The 19,114-nt window shown below is 38.9% G+C and overlaps 1 protein-coding gene across 1 annotated transcript; it reads left to right on the top strand.

The window, feature by feature from the left end:
• The first annotated feature begins 4,946 nt into the window (after positions 1 to 4,946).
• Positions 4,947 to 14,662, top strand: RNF32 (ring finger protein 32). Its single transcript, XM_064399877.1, is given in 6 exon segments — positions 4,947 to 5,078; positions 7,512 to 7,649; positions 7,652 to 7,775; positions 14,182 to 14,218; positions 14,220 to 14,280; positions 14,519 to 14,662. Coding segments are annotated over 6 exon segments (636 nt in total).
• The last annotated feature ends 4,452 nt before the right edge of the window (positions 14,663 to 19,114 follow it).

Below are 19,114 nucleotides of genomic sequence, written 5' to 3' on the forward strand. Positions count from 1 at the left end.
CAAATATCTTAATTTTATTAAGCTGAAAATTTGTGTAATGCACGGGGTGCAAAAAAGACAGGAAAATATTCTAGGCCTAGGCAAATGTCTCAAGTGGTCTGACAAACCCAATCTATTCAGATTAACAACAGAAATTGAGGGATGACTTGATGACATCGTTAATGTATCTTTTCAAGGAGAAAATAATACCAGTTAATAAAGAGCTCTTCAGCCTAGATGAGAGAGGCATAAAAAGAGCAAATGGTGAGAAGCTGATGCCAGACAAATTCAAATGAGATATAATAAAGAGTAACAGTCATGATGATTAATCACTTGAACAAACAACCTCCTCCACATTATGAAATTTTTAGATGAAAACTGGATGTCTTTCTGAAATACATATTTAAACAAACGGTTTAAGGTCTAAACAACTCCATAAAATTCCTTGCACAATCTTAGAAGGCCAAAGTGGGTGATCAAGCAGTGCCTCAAACCTCAAAGTTTTAATATATGGCAGCTTCCAGAACCACACAATCATTCATAACTATTGCTGACTTTTTATCATTTTCTCTTTTTTGAATCTTCTTAAAATGCTAGGGCTGTGAAACAGCAAAACAGTTTTCTAGCCCTCAGTCTTGTTACACAAAAGGTTAATTTCCCTTCAGATATATCAGGTAAAAAGCAGGTGAAAGTTGTATTTAAAAAAACACTCCTGTTTCAAATAGCATTTAAGATAAAGAGAGAGAGGAGGAAGAGGGAGAAAAAGACACAAACACCAGCTCTGGAAGTATTAAAAGCATGCTCTGAAAACCTCTGTGATGACAGTTTGAAGAAAGCAGCTTTTATGTGCTACTGAGCCCATCTCCACAATGTCTTTTAAATGCAACTGTTTACCTAGAAAATATCAGCAAGGGCCAGAATCTGGACTAGATGAGGCACCTTTTGATTGCAGACACTGAACTGAATCCTTAACTAATAAATTGTTCCACACCTTTGTCTGAAACAAGAAAAGCAAAGGTCTTCATTTTCTCACAAGAATGCACAAGCCCTCTCAAAAGGAGTATGGTTTTCTACATCTAAGTCTCAGTATTTGTTGACTTAAAGAGTTTGTATGAATGACAATGCACATCACTGGTTTGTTACTTCTGTCATCTGTGCTACTGAGTGTACCTTGGCTCAGATCAAAGTTGAAAGCTTCTTAAAAGATACACAAACCACAATGTGACAAATAGCATGCTTTGTTTGACACAGCAAACAAGAAATTACTTTCATCAATCCAGGGAAAGAATCCTGTGTTTTCAGTGCTCATTCTGAAGGCTGCAGTGATGGAACCAGAGCTTTACTTCATCCCCAAGGAATGAGGACCTCTCCAAAGACAAACAGAAAGGAAGAAAAAATTTCAGTGCATTAAATGCTGACAATGGTATGAATTCTAGGCTTGCACTCTGTGGAACACATTTGCAGAAAATTCCCCCTTTACACAATTCAACAGATATCCCACAAAGTAAAAAATGTCTCCATTAAGCAAATATTAATTTGACTGGAAATTAAATATTAGAACATTCTCAGCACTTCATAAAAAGATCCAAAGCTAAACATTCCTACGTCTACCACATTACACAGCCTCCTACCACACAGGGTTAATGCACAGGCAGCAGAAATATTGCAAAGATGTTTTGTTCTTTTAATAGCAACATTACCTAAGCAATTGCCAATGCATTCTTATAAAATATTTTAACATTTTCAAAAATATAAAGCACATTAGATCTATAAATCCTCACTAAGTGTGCACTATTGGAGTAAAAAATATTTTCAATAAGACATATGCTCAATAAAAACCAATGGTAGTATGTGAAATCACATTTTAGTTGGAATCTAATTTGATCAAATATTTTATATATACAAATTTATCCTTAAATTAAGCTTTTTCTCCCTGAGGAGGAAGTAATATTTACTTAACAAAGCAGATTTTTAATTCAACTACGAACAAGTGACAACCTTTTCACTGGCTTGTAATGGCTTTAAATGAAACCTAATAACATGTCTACTACCCTTACAAACTAAAATTGCTCAGCTTTCCTACGAGTTGGAAGCACATGCCTGAAAGTTTACAGAAATTCACAGAAAATGCAAACACAAAGAAAATAACACAACAATGACAAATACATGGTATGCCTGTGTACAAACAGATATTTAATATATGTGAACAAAGAGCAAACGAGGTAAAACATTTTCAAACTCCTGAGAAGAAAGGGCAGACACTGTATTTGTGTAATTAAGGATGTCTGACTCAGATCTCTTAAAACAACCTTTAACAGGGCAACTACAAAGGTCTGTGACATGGTGTTCCTTGCTGAGTCAAAGGCAGGGCTCACAAGTGCAGATTTGCCAAAACCTGCCCTCCTCAGCCAGCAGAAGTATTTCAAGCTGGAATTCCTCCTTAATGCGTTCAGACTCGGCTCTCATTGTTTATGACAGCAGTGCACTTGGTTCTTAGAAGGAACACTGGCTTGTAGGCTTCCAGGAGGATAAATGCCCTGATTTCCACTGGGAGAAAAAATCTGTATGTTCACACAGCAAAAGTTTACCCATCCTGCTCAATGCCTACACCCTGGAGCCTGGCTGGGAGGCAGGGACAGCCCAGCATCCCTGGGAGCACCCCTGGACCATCCTACCTAACAAAAGCCTTTAAGGGGTAAGCTCAGGGCAGGTAGAGCCCTCACCACGCTCACTGCTCTCCTCAGGCTTTACTTACTGTGCTAATACACCTTTTATAACACATCCTTTTAGAAAGCACCATTCAGTCTGAACCAACCTGCACAATAGTACTGCTTTCCTTTCACTTACATTCATATTTTTATCACACTTTTTTAATGCGACTCAGTGTAAAAACACATTACAGGCAAAAAGTTTCATGATGTAAAGACTCTATATCAGTGAAGCCCATTACAGTTGCTACACTAAAAAGTTTGCTTCAAACCTTTGCCCCAGCATTGCTGTTTCTGTATCAGATTTATTCAGCCCACACAATTTAATAGCTCTTCCTGAAAAGTTGCTCTCCTGACATTGATGCCAGCAGGCCACCTGCCTCTGCTGATTAGCAGTACCATGCCCAGTTGCAACTCTACAAGAAGAAAATAGATTGGCTCTTTGGCTGATGCATTTCATTCTAGAAGACCAGAAGCTGTTGAATCTGTGTCTTACTCCTCCAAAAAGGTTTTAAAATTTACTACAGTGTACAGTACCTCAGATGAGTGCAGCTAACCTGTGGCTAAAAATCCTCATTTTTCCTAGGTCTTCTTAAAAAGGATTCTGTAAAAGTCAGTCATTCAAGACAGATCTGAGATTTCAGCACTATTTAAACTTACAATTAACATTTAAAAATTATACACATGGATAAAACCAGGTATCATTAGTCACTTATTAGTCACCTTCAAAACAGGCAGCGTGTTCATTATGTTAATGTCCTTGGAGTGTTTAAAGCAACCTTTTGCATTTGAAGTGGAGGCTCTTGGTAAAAGGTGGCACTTAATAAGAAATGGCAATTACTAAGGCAGGTTACTCTCCAGAAGACTGCAGTATGAATTTTAATTTCTTCCTGGCCATGTATCAGCTCAGGCTAACACAGGCATTTTAGTTTAGAAGCAGTAGGAAGTACAGTAAAAGTGAAAACCAAAATAAGAGAGGACACTAATCTTCTCTGAGTTTCAATTAAGGCCCAGCACCTCTGGATTAAAGGCTTATTATAACGAAAAGCCTTAATTAAGCATACATGTGTATAGGATCACCTTAATGAGGCATGACAGAAATAGAAGAGACGGCAAGCATTATTTGAAAAGAAGCTTATTAGCAACTTTAGGAAAGTCAGTCATAGATTCTAAAAAAATCGAATGCAATACTGAAAAGACACAAGAATGCTGAATCATGTTCAAGCATAACACTGAAACTGAAATAGGCACAAGAGAGGTAATTTTCAGTATCTTTATATCCATAATGATACATCTCAGTGATTTTTCTACACATCAGTGGGTTGGGTTTTGAAAATATTTCAGCTTTTACCCTTTCATTTTAATTTTAGACAGCTCAAAATCAAGTTTTCTACTTTATTTCCTAATTAAAATTTATTACTGAAAATCTTTAGAAGTTTATACTGTAAAATATCCCTTCATCATATTTGGTGTCAGGATAACATGCAGGTTCGCTTTAAAAACCGCTATTTTATCTTTTTATTCCTGCCTTCAGAAACAATCAGTGATTTAATGTCATTTTAAAGATAGCCACTTCAGCTGCTTTTTACATCTTCCCCTACCGTACAGAGAGGTATTCTCATTTGCAGATTTGACTTTAAAGCAATTACTTGTAATTACAGAGAAGTGCATCCAGTAGATTAATCACTCCATTTATATGCTGCTCAAAGGATTACTCTCAGGACAGCCTAACTGCTTTTGCTCAGAAAATGTCACTTCCACAGGAAAACAAATCTCTCAAGTCAGCAGCAGCTGAGAAGGACTCTGACAAGTATTTAAACCTAAAAAAATCAAAGAAATTGCACACCTGGATTTGAGGCACCATCTGTGCCAGTTCTCGTGAAAAATAAAGGGCCACCAAGTGAGAATAACCAGGAAAATGGGCAGGGGAAGCCCACACTCCTTCTAGAAGGACTTCCACACAATTCTGCATCTGAAAGAAACGCATCAGTGCTAATCAAAGACATGGGCAGTGCTACTGGCTCAGGAAGCCACATTTTAAAATGTGGGAAGTCCCAGAAGGAGCTGATGCTGTACTAAACACATCCTTACCACATCCCTGAGCCATTTTCTTTCTTGCCTCAGACAAAGACAGGATACTAGGGGCCAAAGATCTTTGTTTTATCCATATGGATACCATTCATCTGTCCTCTTTACAAATATTTCTTTTTTTTAGTGGTGATTCTATTACAGAGTTGCCAAAGACAGAGGTCACCCAAAATGGCAGTGAGGAAGCTGGTGAGGGCTCTGGAGCACAAGTCCTGTGAGGAGCAGCTGAGGGAGCTGGGGATGGAGAGCCTGGAGAAGAGGAGGCACAGGGGGGACCTTGCTGCTCTCCACAAGTACCTGAAAGTACCTGAAAGGAGGTTGTAGCCAGGTGAGGGTCAGTCCCCTCTTCCAGGTAACAAGCAGAATGGATGAGAGAAAACAGCCTCAAGTTGGGTCAAGGGAGGTTTAGATTGGAAATGAGGAGAAATATCTTTACTGAAAGGGTTGTCAAGCATTGGGTAAGGTTCCCCAGGGAAGTGGTGGAATCACCATCCCTGGAAGTGGTTTAAAAAAGGTGTAGATGTGGCATTTAGAGACACGGTTTAGTGGCAGATTGGCAGTGCTGGGTTAATGGCTGGACTTTTCAAGTTGTTTCAAACCTAAACCATTCTATAAATCTATGATAATCACAGGGCCTGCCTTACTACCTGCCAGGTTAAAAATACACATCAAAAATTGAAAAACACAGCAAAAAAGTCTCCAAATCCAAATGCACATGGAGGGACACAACTAATGCTCACTAACCTCCACATTACCACACAGACATAGAGCTAAAGGGGAAAACACTGCCAAGGGACAGTGGGACACAGAAGTGGTAGGGGAAACCAGAAGGGAATCATTCCCAGGGGCTTCCCTATGGACTGTGGCTGGTATCAAGCCAGGAGAGGCTGCACTCCACCCTCTGAGGAGAAGGGAGCAACATCTCCCACTGCCACTCTTCCCTCAGAGCCTGTGCAGGGCTGTGGGGCTGGGGCTCTGCAGGGGAAAAGGGACAAGAGGTTAAAAAGGATCATCATGGCTGGAAAAGACCTGTAAGACAAATAAATCCAACCATTAACCACTGCCACAAAACCACATCCCCAAGTGCCACATCTACAGCTTCTCTGGTCATCCCATCTTGAGCTGTGAGAGGAGAAGAGCAGGGCTGGCTGTGGAACAGCCACACACTGAAACATCCAGATCTGGGGTCCCAAGTGTAGCAGGGACATGGACCTGGAGGAGTGAGTCCAGAGGATGCCCCAATGGTGATCAGGAGGCTGGAGCACCTCTGCTATGGAGACAGGCTGGGAGCTGGAGCTGTTCAGCCTAGAGAAGGGAAGGCTCTGGGGAGACCTGAGAGCAGCTTCAAGTGCCTAAGGGACAGCAGGAGAGGGAACAGAGTGTAGGACAAGGAGGAATGGCTTAAAAAGGGTAGATTTAGTTTAGATATTAGGAAAAATTTTTCCCTGGGAGGGTGGTGAGAGCCTTGCACAGGTTGCCTAGAGAAGCTGTGGCTGCCCCATCCCTGGAAATGTTCAAGGACAGGTTGGATGGGCTCTGGGCAACCTGGGATAGTGGAAACTGTCCCCAGCCATGGCAGGGCGGGTAGAAGAAGGTGATCTTCAAGGTCCCCTCCAAACCAAACCTTGCTGTGGGTGTGAATCAGAGCAGCCCTGTAAGCAGTGGCTCCTGCTTGTCACAGCTGAGGGGTGTCACTTCATGCCCTGCAGCCTCCACCCTGGTACCAGGTCACGTCCCTGCTGTTCCAGTGGGGATGGTGGGACCACGGAGCAGCAGCTTCAGCCCCAAGGGGCTGCCAGCACCATCCCTGCCCTGTGTGTCACAGGCTTCCCTCTCCACAACAAGCCAGTCTTGCAGAACAGTTCTGGGTTTATTGCTGCAGCCACCTCTTCTCATCAGCTCAGCCTGGAATTTGTGATTGGAGTCCACTCCCTGTACACTGCAGGTGAAATGAAATTACAGGAGGGAAACAGACTTGGTGATTTATAGATCCAAAGTTAGCTTCTGTGCCTGGAACAGATGTGAAGCTCTTTCCCATGGCATCCTGAGGAGAAAACAGAAATTGTAGGTTTCTTAGCTGCTATTGATGAGACTCCTTCTCCTGAGAAATATTATTGAAGTCCTTGAAAATATCTGCTTGTAAAGGAACACCATTCTTGTCAAATCAGCTAAAGATTAGCAAGGAAACATCATTATTTTACAGGGTACTCTTTCATATCTCCTAAAATAAAGAACAAGCATGGGGAGAAATGGAGGAACAGGTAGATAAGCCCATTCCCTGTATAAAAATAATACATTCTTGTTTATATTCAGTGCTCTGGAAGGCAAAATTAGCCTTTGGGATTGTTTTTAATTATATGAAATTAAAATGTGTTTGGGCATGCCAAACTTTTATGGTTCATAATGAGTTTTTTGAATATAATAATTATGAGCTCGGTAATTAAAACTTTAAAATTACTGTTATTTTATTTAATATAAATGATAAATCAAAGATTTCATTTGACTTTTTATAAGTTAGAACTAGGATGTGTCAGAAACATCAATCTTAAATTTCATATTACAGTAATTGCATGTTAGGCTTCAGCTACTGGAGTTGTATGTGTATAAAAGCATTTAACAATCCAAAAATATTGGCTAAGTACAGAATTTCATTTAATTTACTATAATATGTATGGTTTTAAATAATTTATAACAATAATTATTCAAGATTAGTTGGGGTTTTTTTTTGCTTTTTAGTGCTGCTTCTCCAAACAAGAGACAAGAGCAGTTTCTGCATTTGCTCTGCAGGATCATATAATGCACAATCATCAGCTGCAGGATCTTTTAACATATTCTTCTAAGTCAAGGACAAGGAATACCAAGAACTTTTATGTATCCCATGAATAAAAGAAATAGTCAGAATAATAGTAGATAGTAGACTAAGAAAAAAAAAGCACAAAAGCAATGAAGATGCAAAAAAGGAGAATCTTCCTGACCCCAGTGCTCCACAGCTGACATTAGGTAAACTATTCTGATTTGTAATTTTTGTTTTTATTTAAAATAAACTAAAAGGTGGAAGCTAAGCTTTCTGTTCAGAAGATGTTTAAATGCTAAACAGCATGGTATCTTGTTTTAAAATTTATCAAAATTCAGCAGTTTAAGCCATTAGGTAAAAAAAGGGATTGCCATCAGTGGCTTAAATGTGTCTTTTCATATCTGAAATGCATTTAAAACATTATTCTGGTAACAATGAATGTAAAAATGTGAAGCTAGGGCATCTTGATGAAGACATATTCTTCATTAGAAGCAATAAGTATTTTTAATATCTATTGAATGTCATAACTTTCTTTACATTTTATTTTTAAGAAAACAGTGATTTTCTTACTATATTTACTTGGGGACAGGTTCTAGCATTAAGCTTTTTTTAAAGTGTATTTGAAATGGTCTGGTTTATTCCTTATTCTGTAAAAAGACATTTAATAATGCTGCATGAAATGTATTCTTTGTTAATATCTACCCAGCTTTGCTCAAAGTTAAAAAGGTTTGTTTATACAATGGTCCTGGGGCTAAACCAGGGAAGAATTAACACCTGTAGCTAAATACCTTTTTCAAATTTAGAAGCAAACATGCAGCAAGATAAAAGTCACAGATGTGAGGGCTTGGAATGATGCCTGGTGAGAAAATTCACTTTAGAATAATACAGTTGTGGAGCAGCGACAGACGATATTGCTTAGAAAAACAAAGCCAGGGAGCATCTTAACAGACCAGGAGATCAAATGTTCTTCTGGCCTCTCTGTATTTCCCTTTTCTAAAGATTTCAACACTAATTTTGCCATGAACATCTTCTTGTGTCCATCTTTTCTGCTGCCTTGATTGGGCACTACTTAAAGAACCTTCTGCCTCCAAAATTTGCAGTTTTGAGTACAATAAACTTTCATCATCATTAATACCTGATTTATTTATTCTTTTTCATGCAAACTCCCTTTGGCCTCCCTGAATATCAGGTTGGCTTTTCCACAGGCACTGTCCCAGTAGTCCCAGCTCCAGAGGCAGCCCATTAAAGCAGGGATGCTCCCTCCAAGCACATCTGCCTTTGGAATCAGCTGAAGATTCAGAGGGAAACTTCAGATAGTGCACAACAAGGGAGTGCAACCAGTGACAGGACAGAGCTAATAAGATGAAGTAATTAGCACTATATTTACATGGTTGTAGTTCTAAAGAGGGCAGGGTTTTTTCTTTGTTTCATTTGAAGACAGGATAGCAGGGGGAAAAACAGAAAAGGTATTGGGGTTAAAATGAACATCAGTGATGAGTGATTATGGAAGCTAAAGGCTGAGGTGAAAAAATGCAGCCCAGGTGTGAGCATGTTTTCTGCTGTTATTAGAAAGACTAAGTATTTTCTCTTTAAATCACGGCACTGACTGAATTTTTCCACACAAATATTTGTGAAAGGGATTCAAAACACTGTTCTGAAATACGTTTTGAAATTTCAGTTGCTCCTGGGTTTTACTTTGTAGTATTTTCACCAATATTCTCATATTATTTCAAAATGCATCTGTCAAACTTTCTATTCCTTAATAAGGATTGTGTGGTTTAAACATTAAAAATGCAAAACAACTTTGAAAATGTAATTTAATGAAACATTTTCTTCTTGAGTTTATGGCTAATCAAACAAAGTTTCATTCCTTTTTTTCAATAAGGGTTTGATTCCTAAAATCCAGTAGTAACAGTTTAAAGCTAAATCTATGTAGACACTTCGATGGGTTTATTTTAGGATAAATAACTTGGCTGTAAATGGGTGTGTCAGTAAATCGGTTGTGCTTTTAAACTTGATGCATAAGGATGAAAATTCTTGGATATCTTGAGCTGTGATAAATGTGGGTTTTCATGGCTTGTATTTTCTCAAAGTGCTGCTTTGAGAACATCTCCACAAAGCTTTTTGCCTTGACCACAGGTCCCTCCTTGTGTGCCCTGCTGCCAGATTTCCCTCAGAACCTGCTGTAGAAAAGTTTTCCTTCTAAACAGATGTACAACCTGTCTCTCACAAGTGTCCCATCTGCTTTGTATTATTTAGAAGTTCAGCTTTGCTGCCAATCTCTTCTTGTTTGGCAGTTCAAATAATCCATTTGTGAAGGCTTTAAATAAAAATTTTCTCCTACCCTGGGGGTATACAGAAGGCTTTCCACAAAGCCATCTCATTTTCTTCCTTAAAACAGCCTCTGACCACAGTGCTTGGAAAGAAACCAAGATCAGGCATTTTTAGGTTGTGGTAGTGTCTTTCATGCTGTCACTGCTTTGCTTTCTTGTTCACTCCCCCTGTACCCAGATTTTCTCATCACAGAGGCCATCACTTGATAGATTGGGCCACCAAAATGAGATAACAAAAGTAACCAGGTAGGGTCTAGGTGAACCAAACCACAGGCAGGGAAATCACTCCCCAAACTTTTCCAAAAGCATAAACTGACCCAGCTGAAACCTCAAAGCTGTTGCTCTAAAACATGGATTCAAATTGATTTATGTTTGAAGGATGTCATGACCTCACAAGGAAGTGGGTTAGGCAGATAGTTCAGCTAAAGGGAAGACAGTATTCCTGATAGATCCTTTAGTACTTCTCAAAAGTTCTTTTAAAAGATCAAAGGCAGTTTGTGCAAATTTTAGATGATTAACGATATACATCTGTAGATGGATGAGCTCAGAAGGAGAATTTTAGCCTCAAAAATTAACAAATCCTGCCCTAGAATAATGAGATACTTGAGCAAGGGGATCACCAAAGCCCTATGACTTGCTAGGATTCTTTTTTTCTTCATGAGAAATGGGTTTGGATGCACAAACTGCCTGATAGGGGTTTTGAAAGCTTACACAGAACAAATATGTGCTGCACAGTACTGTCAGATTTATGCAAAGATTCTGGTATGAAAAAAAGAGTTTACCCTTTCCTTCCCATCTAGGATTGGAACTCTCATCTAGGTGTCATCAGCTTGCATTGCAATTATTGCAATTATTGTATGTCACTTTTCCTTTCTTGTTTTGCCAAACACTGTTAAGGCCTCACCATGGACTCAAGTTACTGCCTTGTTACACAAACCTTGGACATTTCTCCATGGATTCTGGTCAATCAACAAGCAGCTTCTTCTGGTCCTCAAAGATGACAAATTTCTGTATTCTGCTAGCACTTGGTTTGTGCTGCTGAGGCACTGACACTGGACTCTATCTGGCACTTGTAGGGACAGGCAGGAACACTAAGTATTTCATATGTGAGGAATTTCACTGATTCCTTCTTTAAGAAAGCAGAGATTTCACATCTACATGCAGCAGGCACCTCACATTCATTGCTGGAGATGGACAAGTTCAGCTGAAGCATTGACAGTGTCACTGGCCTCTCTTTGTCTCTTCATGCTCTTTATTTCTTATGTCACAGCCTCATTAAGCTTCAGAATTTTGCAGCAGCAGCCACAGTTCTTTATTATACTACTTGATTAACTTTTATTTTTAAGAATGCATAATTGCAATGCTGAGGAAAACTTCACAATTCTGAGATTTTATTTATACTGATTATTTGAAATTATGTGTTGTTATATTCTTTAGTTGATCCCATTTTAAAGGCTCTGAAAAGTATCAAATTCAAATTACTCAGCAAATAAAAATATGCATTAAAAAAATCCTCTATGTAAAAGAGGTTCTGATAATACAGAATAGCTAATCCATTAATGGTTTAGGTTGGAAGGGATCTTAAAGATCATCCAGTTCCAGCTCCCAGAAATGGACAGGGACACTTTCCACTACCCCTCATTGCCCAGAGCCCCATCCAGCCTGGCCTTGAACACTTCCAGGGATAGAGCAGCCACAGCCTCTCTGGGCAACCTGTACCAGGGCCTCACCACCCTGCCAGGGAAGAATTTCTTCCCAATATCTAATCCAAACCTACCCTCTTAGGGTATGAAACCATTTCCCCCTTGTCCTATCTCCCCCTGCCCTTGTCAGAAGCCCCTGCCCAGCTCTCTTGTGACCCCTTCAGCTACTTAATAGTAAGAAAAGTGTTGCCTGATGGTGCTTTGTCTCACGATAGATTTATATAAAATATCTGTATAAATACTTTCCAAGCAAATGCATTATAAATAAATTTCATATGAAGAAAATTCATTGTCTGTAAAGGCCAGTGGGGTTTATTCAGAGATTTGTTGTTATTGTTGCTCAGAAATCAGGAGTAGCTGAGCACCTTTCCTTGCCATTTCCTGCTGAAGAATGGATAAAAAGAGATCCAAACAGCATGGAAAATTCATACAGTGTTGTCCAATATTCAGGAAGGAATTTGCTATTCAACCCAGGGTACAAATAGAATAATTTTGTGGACTCACAATTGTATTTACTTATTTTATTTTCCTGAGGTACTGCTGAAAGTCATCAGCTGGAGGAAGAAATGAAAGAAAGATTCTACTTTCAGGCACCATTTAGCTTTTAATTAGTGGACCAACTCAGTGGCCAACTCTGATATTATTTTGAACATGACATGGTAGAGGAAGATTGGTAGTATTTGTGCACTTCTGATGCTGTAACAGTAGAGAAGCCTTTGTTTCTGTTCTTGCAAAGCAGGTATTTTCTGCTTCAAATAAACTCCTGTTAGATATCACTCTGGCCTTCGTTCATCCGGGAAACATTTGCTGTTTGTACAATTCAAGATATTTTTGCCTTCTCAAAAGCTTTGTTAATTTCAGATGAGTACAACAGGTATTTCTATTTGGGAAACAAAGCAGGTGTACACCCAAGGCCAGACAGTCACTTCCTCAGGTTATTTGATGAAATGCCTGCATTTTACCTTGATGGCTTGCTCAATGCCCATGTGTAGCATGGGCATAAATACATCCTGCTTTATTACATTCTCCAATCCATCATCTTGAAAATATTAAGAAAAAGAGACAAATGAACAGAGAGCTGCTTCAGAGAGGTGATGATGGTAAGTAGAGGAATTATCCCAGTTGCATAAAAGTTCCTTTCCACAGTGCATTTTAGGGTAGTTTTTCTGCCTCTTCCCCTTTTAAATTTTTTAGAAGAGTTTTCACAGCCAAGTGTGTGTTGTGAATCAAAGTCTTTGAATAACCTTAGATACAGGGCTGTTACTTCTTTTTACATCAACATTATCTGGAGGTGAATGACTGTCCACAGACAGGTGGGAGAGGTCTGGAAAGATCTGCTAATTTCTGGCAACCCTGAAAGTCTGAAACTTCACAAGAAGGAACAAAAGACAGCACCCATTAAAAAGGTTACTTCAGATTTGGCACAAAAAGGCAAATGCCTCTGGAATTCTTTTTGTCCTCGGTGTTTCCTTAGCTTTCCTCCCTGAAGGAAAAAGCCACTGTATCTGACACTCTCCCTCCAGATGGCTGCTGGCCATTAATCCTCCCGTGCTTGCCAGCTCGAGTGCTCTCTGCTTCTTCTGGGCTTCTCTCCTTCCCCAGTTTCCCCTTCCTCTAAGAGCAAACTGCTTTTTTTGTTCAACTCTGTATCTTTTGTCAGGACAGAGATCATCAGCGTTTGGTGGGAATCTAGGTCAAATAAAGATGAAGTTTTCTTGTAGTCTGTTGCCTTACTTTCTCTTTTTATTGTATGTGAGAAACGCTGCATTTGATGTGCATCACCTCTTGGAGCACAATGTCTCTGTTGGGAAAGGGGAGAAAATCAGATTTCATTTTAAATGTTTGCTTTAGAATTTTTTCCTCCAGCCAGTAGCAGTTGCCATTTCTTGCTTTCTGCCACCCCATGTGTTGTTAACACAAAATTCACAATTTCACAAAGTAATTTTGTTTTCACTCAAAAGAGTGCAGTAATCACAGAAGGAAACTGATGACCTTTCAGAATTTTTCTTGTCAGCATTTTTTTCCTTTTCAGCTGTTAGAATGCTTTAAAGTCAGGTTTGGTTCTGGGGTTGTTTTCTTTCCTTTGAAAAAACAGGTGCTGCATTCATGTTTCCATGTAGTCCATTAAGGGAGTACATTTTTATATAACTATTCAAGCACATAATACATGAGTCTTTCAATTAAACTACCTAAGTGAATATCTTAATGAATTAAGTGTAATCATCTTGAAAAGTAATTTTGATTCCAGATTTTTATGGTAAGAAATATAATTTAAAGCTATTTTATGATGAAGCACTTTATTATTTTTTACAACCTTTTTTTAAAGCATATGGGAAAATATAGCTTGTAACTGAGCTATACAGGAGTATACTAACCTGAAATAATTTAATCCATGAAATTTCATGTGAATATGTGGAGACTTACAAAATTCTCTTAACACTTTAATTTTAAAAACTTGCGTGTTGTAGAGTGTTCATTGATTGATTAATTAATTGTTTTTACATTCTGTAATCTAGCCTGTTTTATCTGTACCAACAAGATCAAATATATTGTAAGTAACTGTAATTATTTTCAGTGATACCTGAAAACCTTTGAAAAATTTACAGGTAAAAAGTTGTCCTATGTATAGAAAAGAGCAGTATCAGACTATAGTAATACATGATGGGACATGCTTAGTTAAATTGAATTAATTAGGTAAGCCTTACTTCTGCTACAGGTGTGTCACCAGGCAATATTTATTTCTTAATAATGTTCCAAATGCATTACACTTTCAGTAAAAAACTAGACAGAATGCATGCACTAGAAAAGCTAAAGTTAAAAAAAATGTAATAAATCATGGTTTCATATAAATAACTAAATTATAAAAATTCAAGTTTCCTCTTAATGAGCAGAATTGTGTCTTAGAGAATTTAAGCTTCCTGGAGGGGATATATTGTTAGAAAAAAGTCTAAATACTTAAGGGAAGCAGTGCCTCCTAAGGTTAGAAAATTAAGAAAGCAACATTTTGCTGTATTTGCTTCCTTGGTCTTTTTCCTTGGGGCGATTCAGCTTCCTTAAAGCAGAACTCCGAATATCAGCTCCCTCCCTTGTCACTCACTCCTCCTCATTCACACTAAACAGGCAGCACTGGAGCCACCCAGTTGTTTTGTCAGTCAGTTCATTCCATCCTCTTCAGAACCAACACAAAATCCTTCCCTGTAGCAGAGAAAAAGAATATGAAGGTGACTGAAGAATGCTGATGTTCAACTCAAAAGTGCTCAAGTCCTTAAGTTTGGAATAAATTAACCTGTCAGTGGCTTGTGACTGTCCTCAAGAAGCATGACTGGATCAGACAACCCTTGGGTTTTCCTGCTGTGTGAGAGTCTGGGGAAGCAGATGTAGGCTTCTTTCCCAAGAAGGATGCCAGTTTCCTGTGGGCCCAGGACCCCATGCAAAGCCATGAAACAAGGTCTCAGCAACAGGAGGCTGGAGAAGGCTCCTAAATGTGCTGAAAGCTGCAGCTGAACACCACTGGTCAAAATTTCTCTCACTAAACTTCAGTTGGCTACAGCAGCAACCCTCCAAGAAACCTGCCCTGGGCTTTGGGGACCCTGCCCTTGGCACCTGGCTGGCACCACACATTTCAAAAGCCACGGGAAGATCTTCATCCAGCAGTGTCCACAGAGAGGCCCCAGCAGTAGGAACTCCTTCTCACATGAAACACTTCAGGATTTTACAGGGAACAAAATGAGCACTGCTTTTCCACCTTCTATTAAGAATAAATTTATAAAGTCTTCTCATAATGATTAGCCAGGTTTGAACAAATTCAGTGCAAGTCGTGTTTAAAGGACCTGCACTTATTTTTCTTAGTGGCTTTCAAGTGGGAACTGTAGATGAGTTTTCCTGCTGTTCGCTCTTACACTTTACAATTAAGTTTAAAATTGGTTAATTAAAACATTAAAGTTTTCACAAGGAGCCATCCATTTCCAGACACTAAAAAGCTCTTCTAAAATAGAATTTGCTTCTCAAAATTGAACAGTGCTTTTAAAATGTCACTCCCTAAACATTAGCATAATCAAATGGCATCACAATAGCAGAAAAAAACCCAATTATTTTTTTAATAACCCTGCCACCTTTGGAAGGTTCACAAAGGTTAAATGTCAAGTTTCATAAGCTTAAATAAATATCACAAAATAAAAAACAAGGTCTGAAATATTAGTACTAGGAAAGACACATATTGCTTGTTCCAAGGTGCTACAGTAGCCCTTATTACACCTGGCATTAAAATTTTTAATAATCTAGATCAAAGGAGATAAGAAAGGTCACTGAAACCAAAGTAGGCTACTTTTTAGCACTCCTATGCACAGAGAGCAGGGTGTTGCTTCAGCATGTTAGGTAGTGAATTTCTTTGATCCTACCTATAAATGTCACTCTGTATGTCATTTAATTGTGGTGTAGCCTTTTATTGGTGCAATTAAATCTTTTCTAATGCATTACATTATCTCCTGCTCTGCTAAAAATCCTGCCATTGTTTAGGAAGCGAGGTAAGTCATTGTGAAATGATGCAGTTGACTTTAGTTTCTTCCTCCCCCCTTCCACATGATTTCTCCCAACGATTTTAATTTAAATCTCACCAAACAGCATAATGGTCCTGGAATTTGTTTAGTCGTTTGACTTCCTTTATCACACAGAGATGGTAAACATTCTGTTGCTAACCTGAAGTGGCTCCAAGCAGCAAAACTAGGAGGATATTAAACCAGTAAAAGCTTATCAACTGATTCATTGATATGCTGTAAATTCCAGCCTTTTCATTTTACTTTTGAGGGTTGCCATAAGTCAACACATTAGTAAGCAATTTGCTGACATTGGATCACTTAAAAAGGCTTCCCCATGGACAAAGTTCACCTCGGTGCTTTGTTTCATGGTTTCATTTTATCATAGTCCTGTGCTGCTGTACAGATGACTGATGCAGCTTTGCATACCGATGGGGGATTGCACACTCACTCTATGCCACTCTGTCCAAGCTTTAGGAAGTCTCAGACATAAAATGGACAGGGTATGGTGTTTTCAGAAATAAATTCAATTGCTCTGTTTCAGTTATTCTAGAATAAAAAAAATATTATTTGGTATTACGCATTAAAATTTCATTTTTACATCCTAGAACATTACAATAACAAATTATTCAAAATGCTGATTTTCTTTTTGTTTACATTGATAGGTCATGCTGATTTAGCAGTTAGCAAAAATTCTGGGATAAATTTCAGTTACATTTCTTTTTCTTCCCAAAAAGAAAGATGTTAGACTTTATTTACTGATTGATGGATATGAGTTGGGTCAGATCATACTACAGAAAATCCAGGAGGAGCTCAAAGAAGATAGCATCTTAGGAGCAAAGAAACTTCATAGATCCCTGTCTCATGCAGGAAAAGAATTTTCCTCATTTTGGGGGGTTTTTTGTTGGTTTGGTTGGTTTTTGGGGGTTTTTTGTTGTTTTTTTTTTACAGTTCCATCTCAAGGATGTTCACTTGCTCACAACACCAGGTCAGGTCTGGTCAAGTCTGATACCACTAGATATGAAGACCAAGCATAACTCAGGGCCAGAAGTGTTTTCAAAGAGATCAACCTTTACCTGATGGTGAACAGAAACCCCAAATGATGGAAGAGTTGGGTGTAATCTCTGGTGAACAGGAACCCCAAATTATGGAAGAGTTGGGTGTAATCTTACCTTGCTCTTCCTGAAGCCAGATTTGAATATGAAATCAGTAAGAGCAGTTAAAATTGCAATGCAGAGATTCAGTTCTAGAACCCAGCTAGCAAAAGTCAGGTACAATTTACCAGGGTTGCTATTGATTAAACACATAGTCACATTAAAATATTAAAGATATAAGCAGAGTTTCACGAGTCATTCAGAGAGCACACGGTGTCACCAGTCGGGATTGTTTGGAGACCACAAAGTGTAAATATTGGAGGGGGCCTGTGGTGGGACTGTTGTTTATTTTTTGTGTTACACATACCTTGGAAGGTCAGTGTGAACGAGACTGGGATGTTTCTTTCTTGACACTGAGCAGTTGTGAGAGGAAGAACCAGGTTCCCCACCCGCTCTGTGCTACACAGAATTCTGTCACAGAGTACAGGCTGCTGCTTTCCCCATCACTTTGGGATCTAATTACATCCACAATACAAAGACTCTCAGGGAACTTCTTTCTTTTATGCTACATTGCTAAATCAGCATTTACTAACATGGAAATGTGTCTGATTTCTGCTGACAAATGGATACATCCTTTCAACATCCTGTTGTGTAAGGGATCATTTGGGAACATAGTCATAACAGTTCTCAGTTAGCAGTGAATCAGCTCACAGAATAAAAAGAATATGAGGTCATGTTAGCAGAAAATTAAGGAAATTCAAAGTTTATATAAATTCTGAGTGAGTTTTCCACATAATTTCTGAGGGACTTTTGTGATATTCGGGCTCTTGATTCTTTGGGTCTTGATAAGTTCATTTTAAATACTCTGACATATGCTAAGAAGGGCCACTTTCACAGCTGGAAGGGAGCAGATGTGCTGGTAGGGAAAAGTTAGCAAAAGAAAAAAAAATTGAAATGAAACAATAGGAAAGTGTTCAGGTGCCATGAGACTGTCTGACCTTGAGGTCAACCCTTCTGCCACCTCACCTCCCACTGCCCAACCCACAGTCCCTGAAAAAATGGCTCCTCCCTTTCCTAGCAGGTTTTCTCTCACAGGAAATGCATGGAAAAAAGGGCTCACGTTGCCTGGTCATGATATAGATGTCAAAATGTCCCTTAAAACAGCTGCACACATTTATGGGCAGAGACACACAGACTTGTGTGAATCCCTGCAGAGCTTTCAGACACAGGGGTACATTAGGAGGAGGTGGCCACAGTGAGCTGGGATTGCACTCAGGATGATTAAATTCAAGAAAAGCAATCCTTTTATGTATTTATTTTGTTGAGCCCCTGTGGGAGCATCTTCAGATATGAAGATGAGATTGCCCAGGCCTATATGCAATATGCAGAAACTGCAATATGCAGAAACATATTCAAGGCAGTAAAAAGGCATAAAAGTCTATACTGAGGACAACACCTGAGATGCCTCTTCTCCCACTGTCTGTCAAAAAACCCAAACCAACCAGGCCAAAAAAAGATAAAAAGAAAAAAGTACTGAAGACATGATGTAGTGCCAGAGCTCAGGCTTGGAGGTTTCTGTGTCCACTTGAGTTCTGCATTTCCAAAAATACATAAGCATCCCCACAGAGAGCAAAAAGGATAAGAGGCCTCCATAAAACTGTTGAGGGAATTGGGGGTCACTCTCATATAGAAAATAAAGGGAAATGTAACCTTTCAGGTGGGGAAAAGAAAGGGAAATGTAACCTTTCAGGTATGGAAAAAGCTGGTGCAAGCAGAAAGACTTGTTTTACTACGGATGTTTGAGAACAAAATTAAAGCTTAAAGCATGGCAAGGGCCCTTCACATTTGACATTTATGAAATCTTGGACAATCAAACACTGGAA

This window comes from Passer domesticus, chromosome 1 (assembly GCF_036417665.1).
Source record: "Passer domesticus isolate bPasDom1 chromosome 1, bPasDom1.hap1, whole genome shotgun sequence".
Lineage (NCBI taxonomy): Eukaryota > Metazoa > Chordata > Aves > Passeriformes > Passeridae > Passer > Passer domesticus.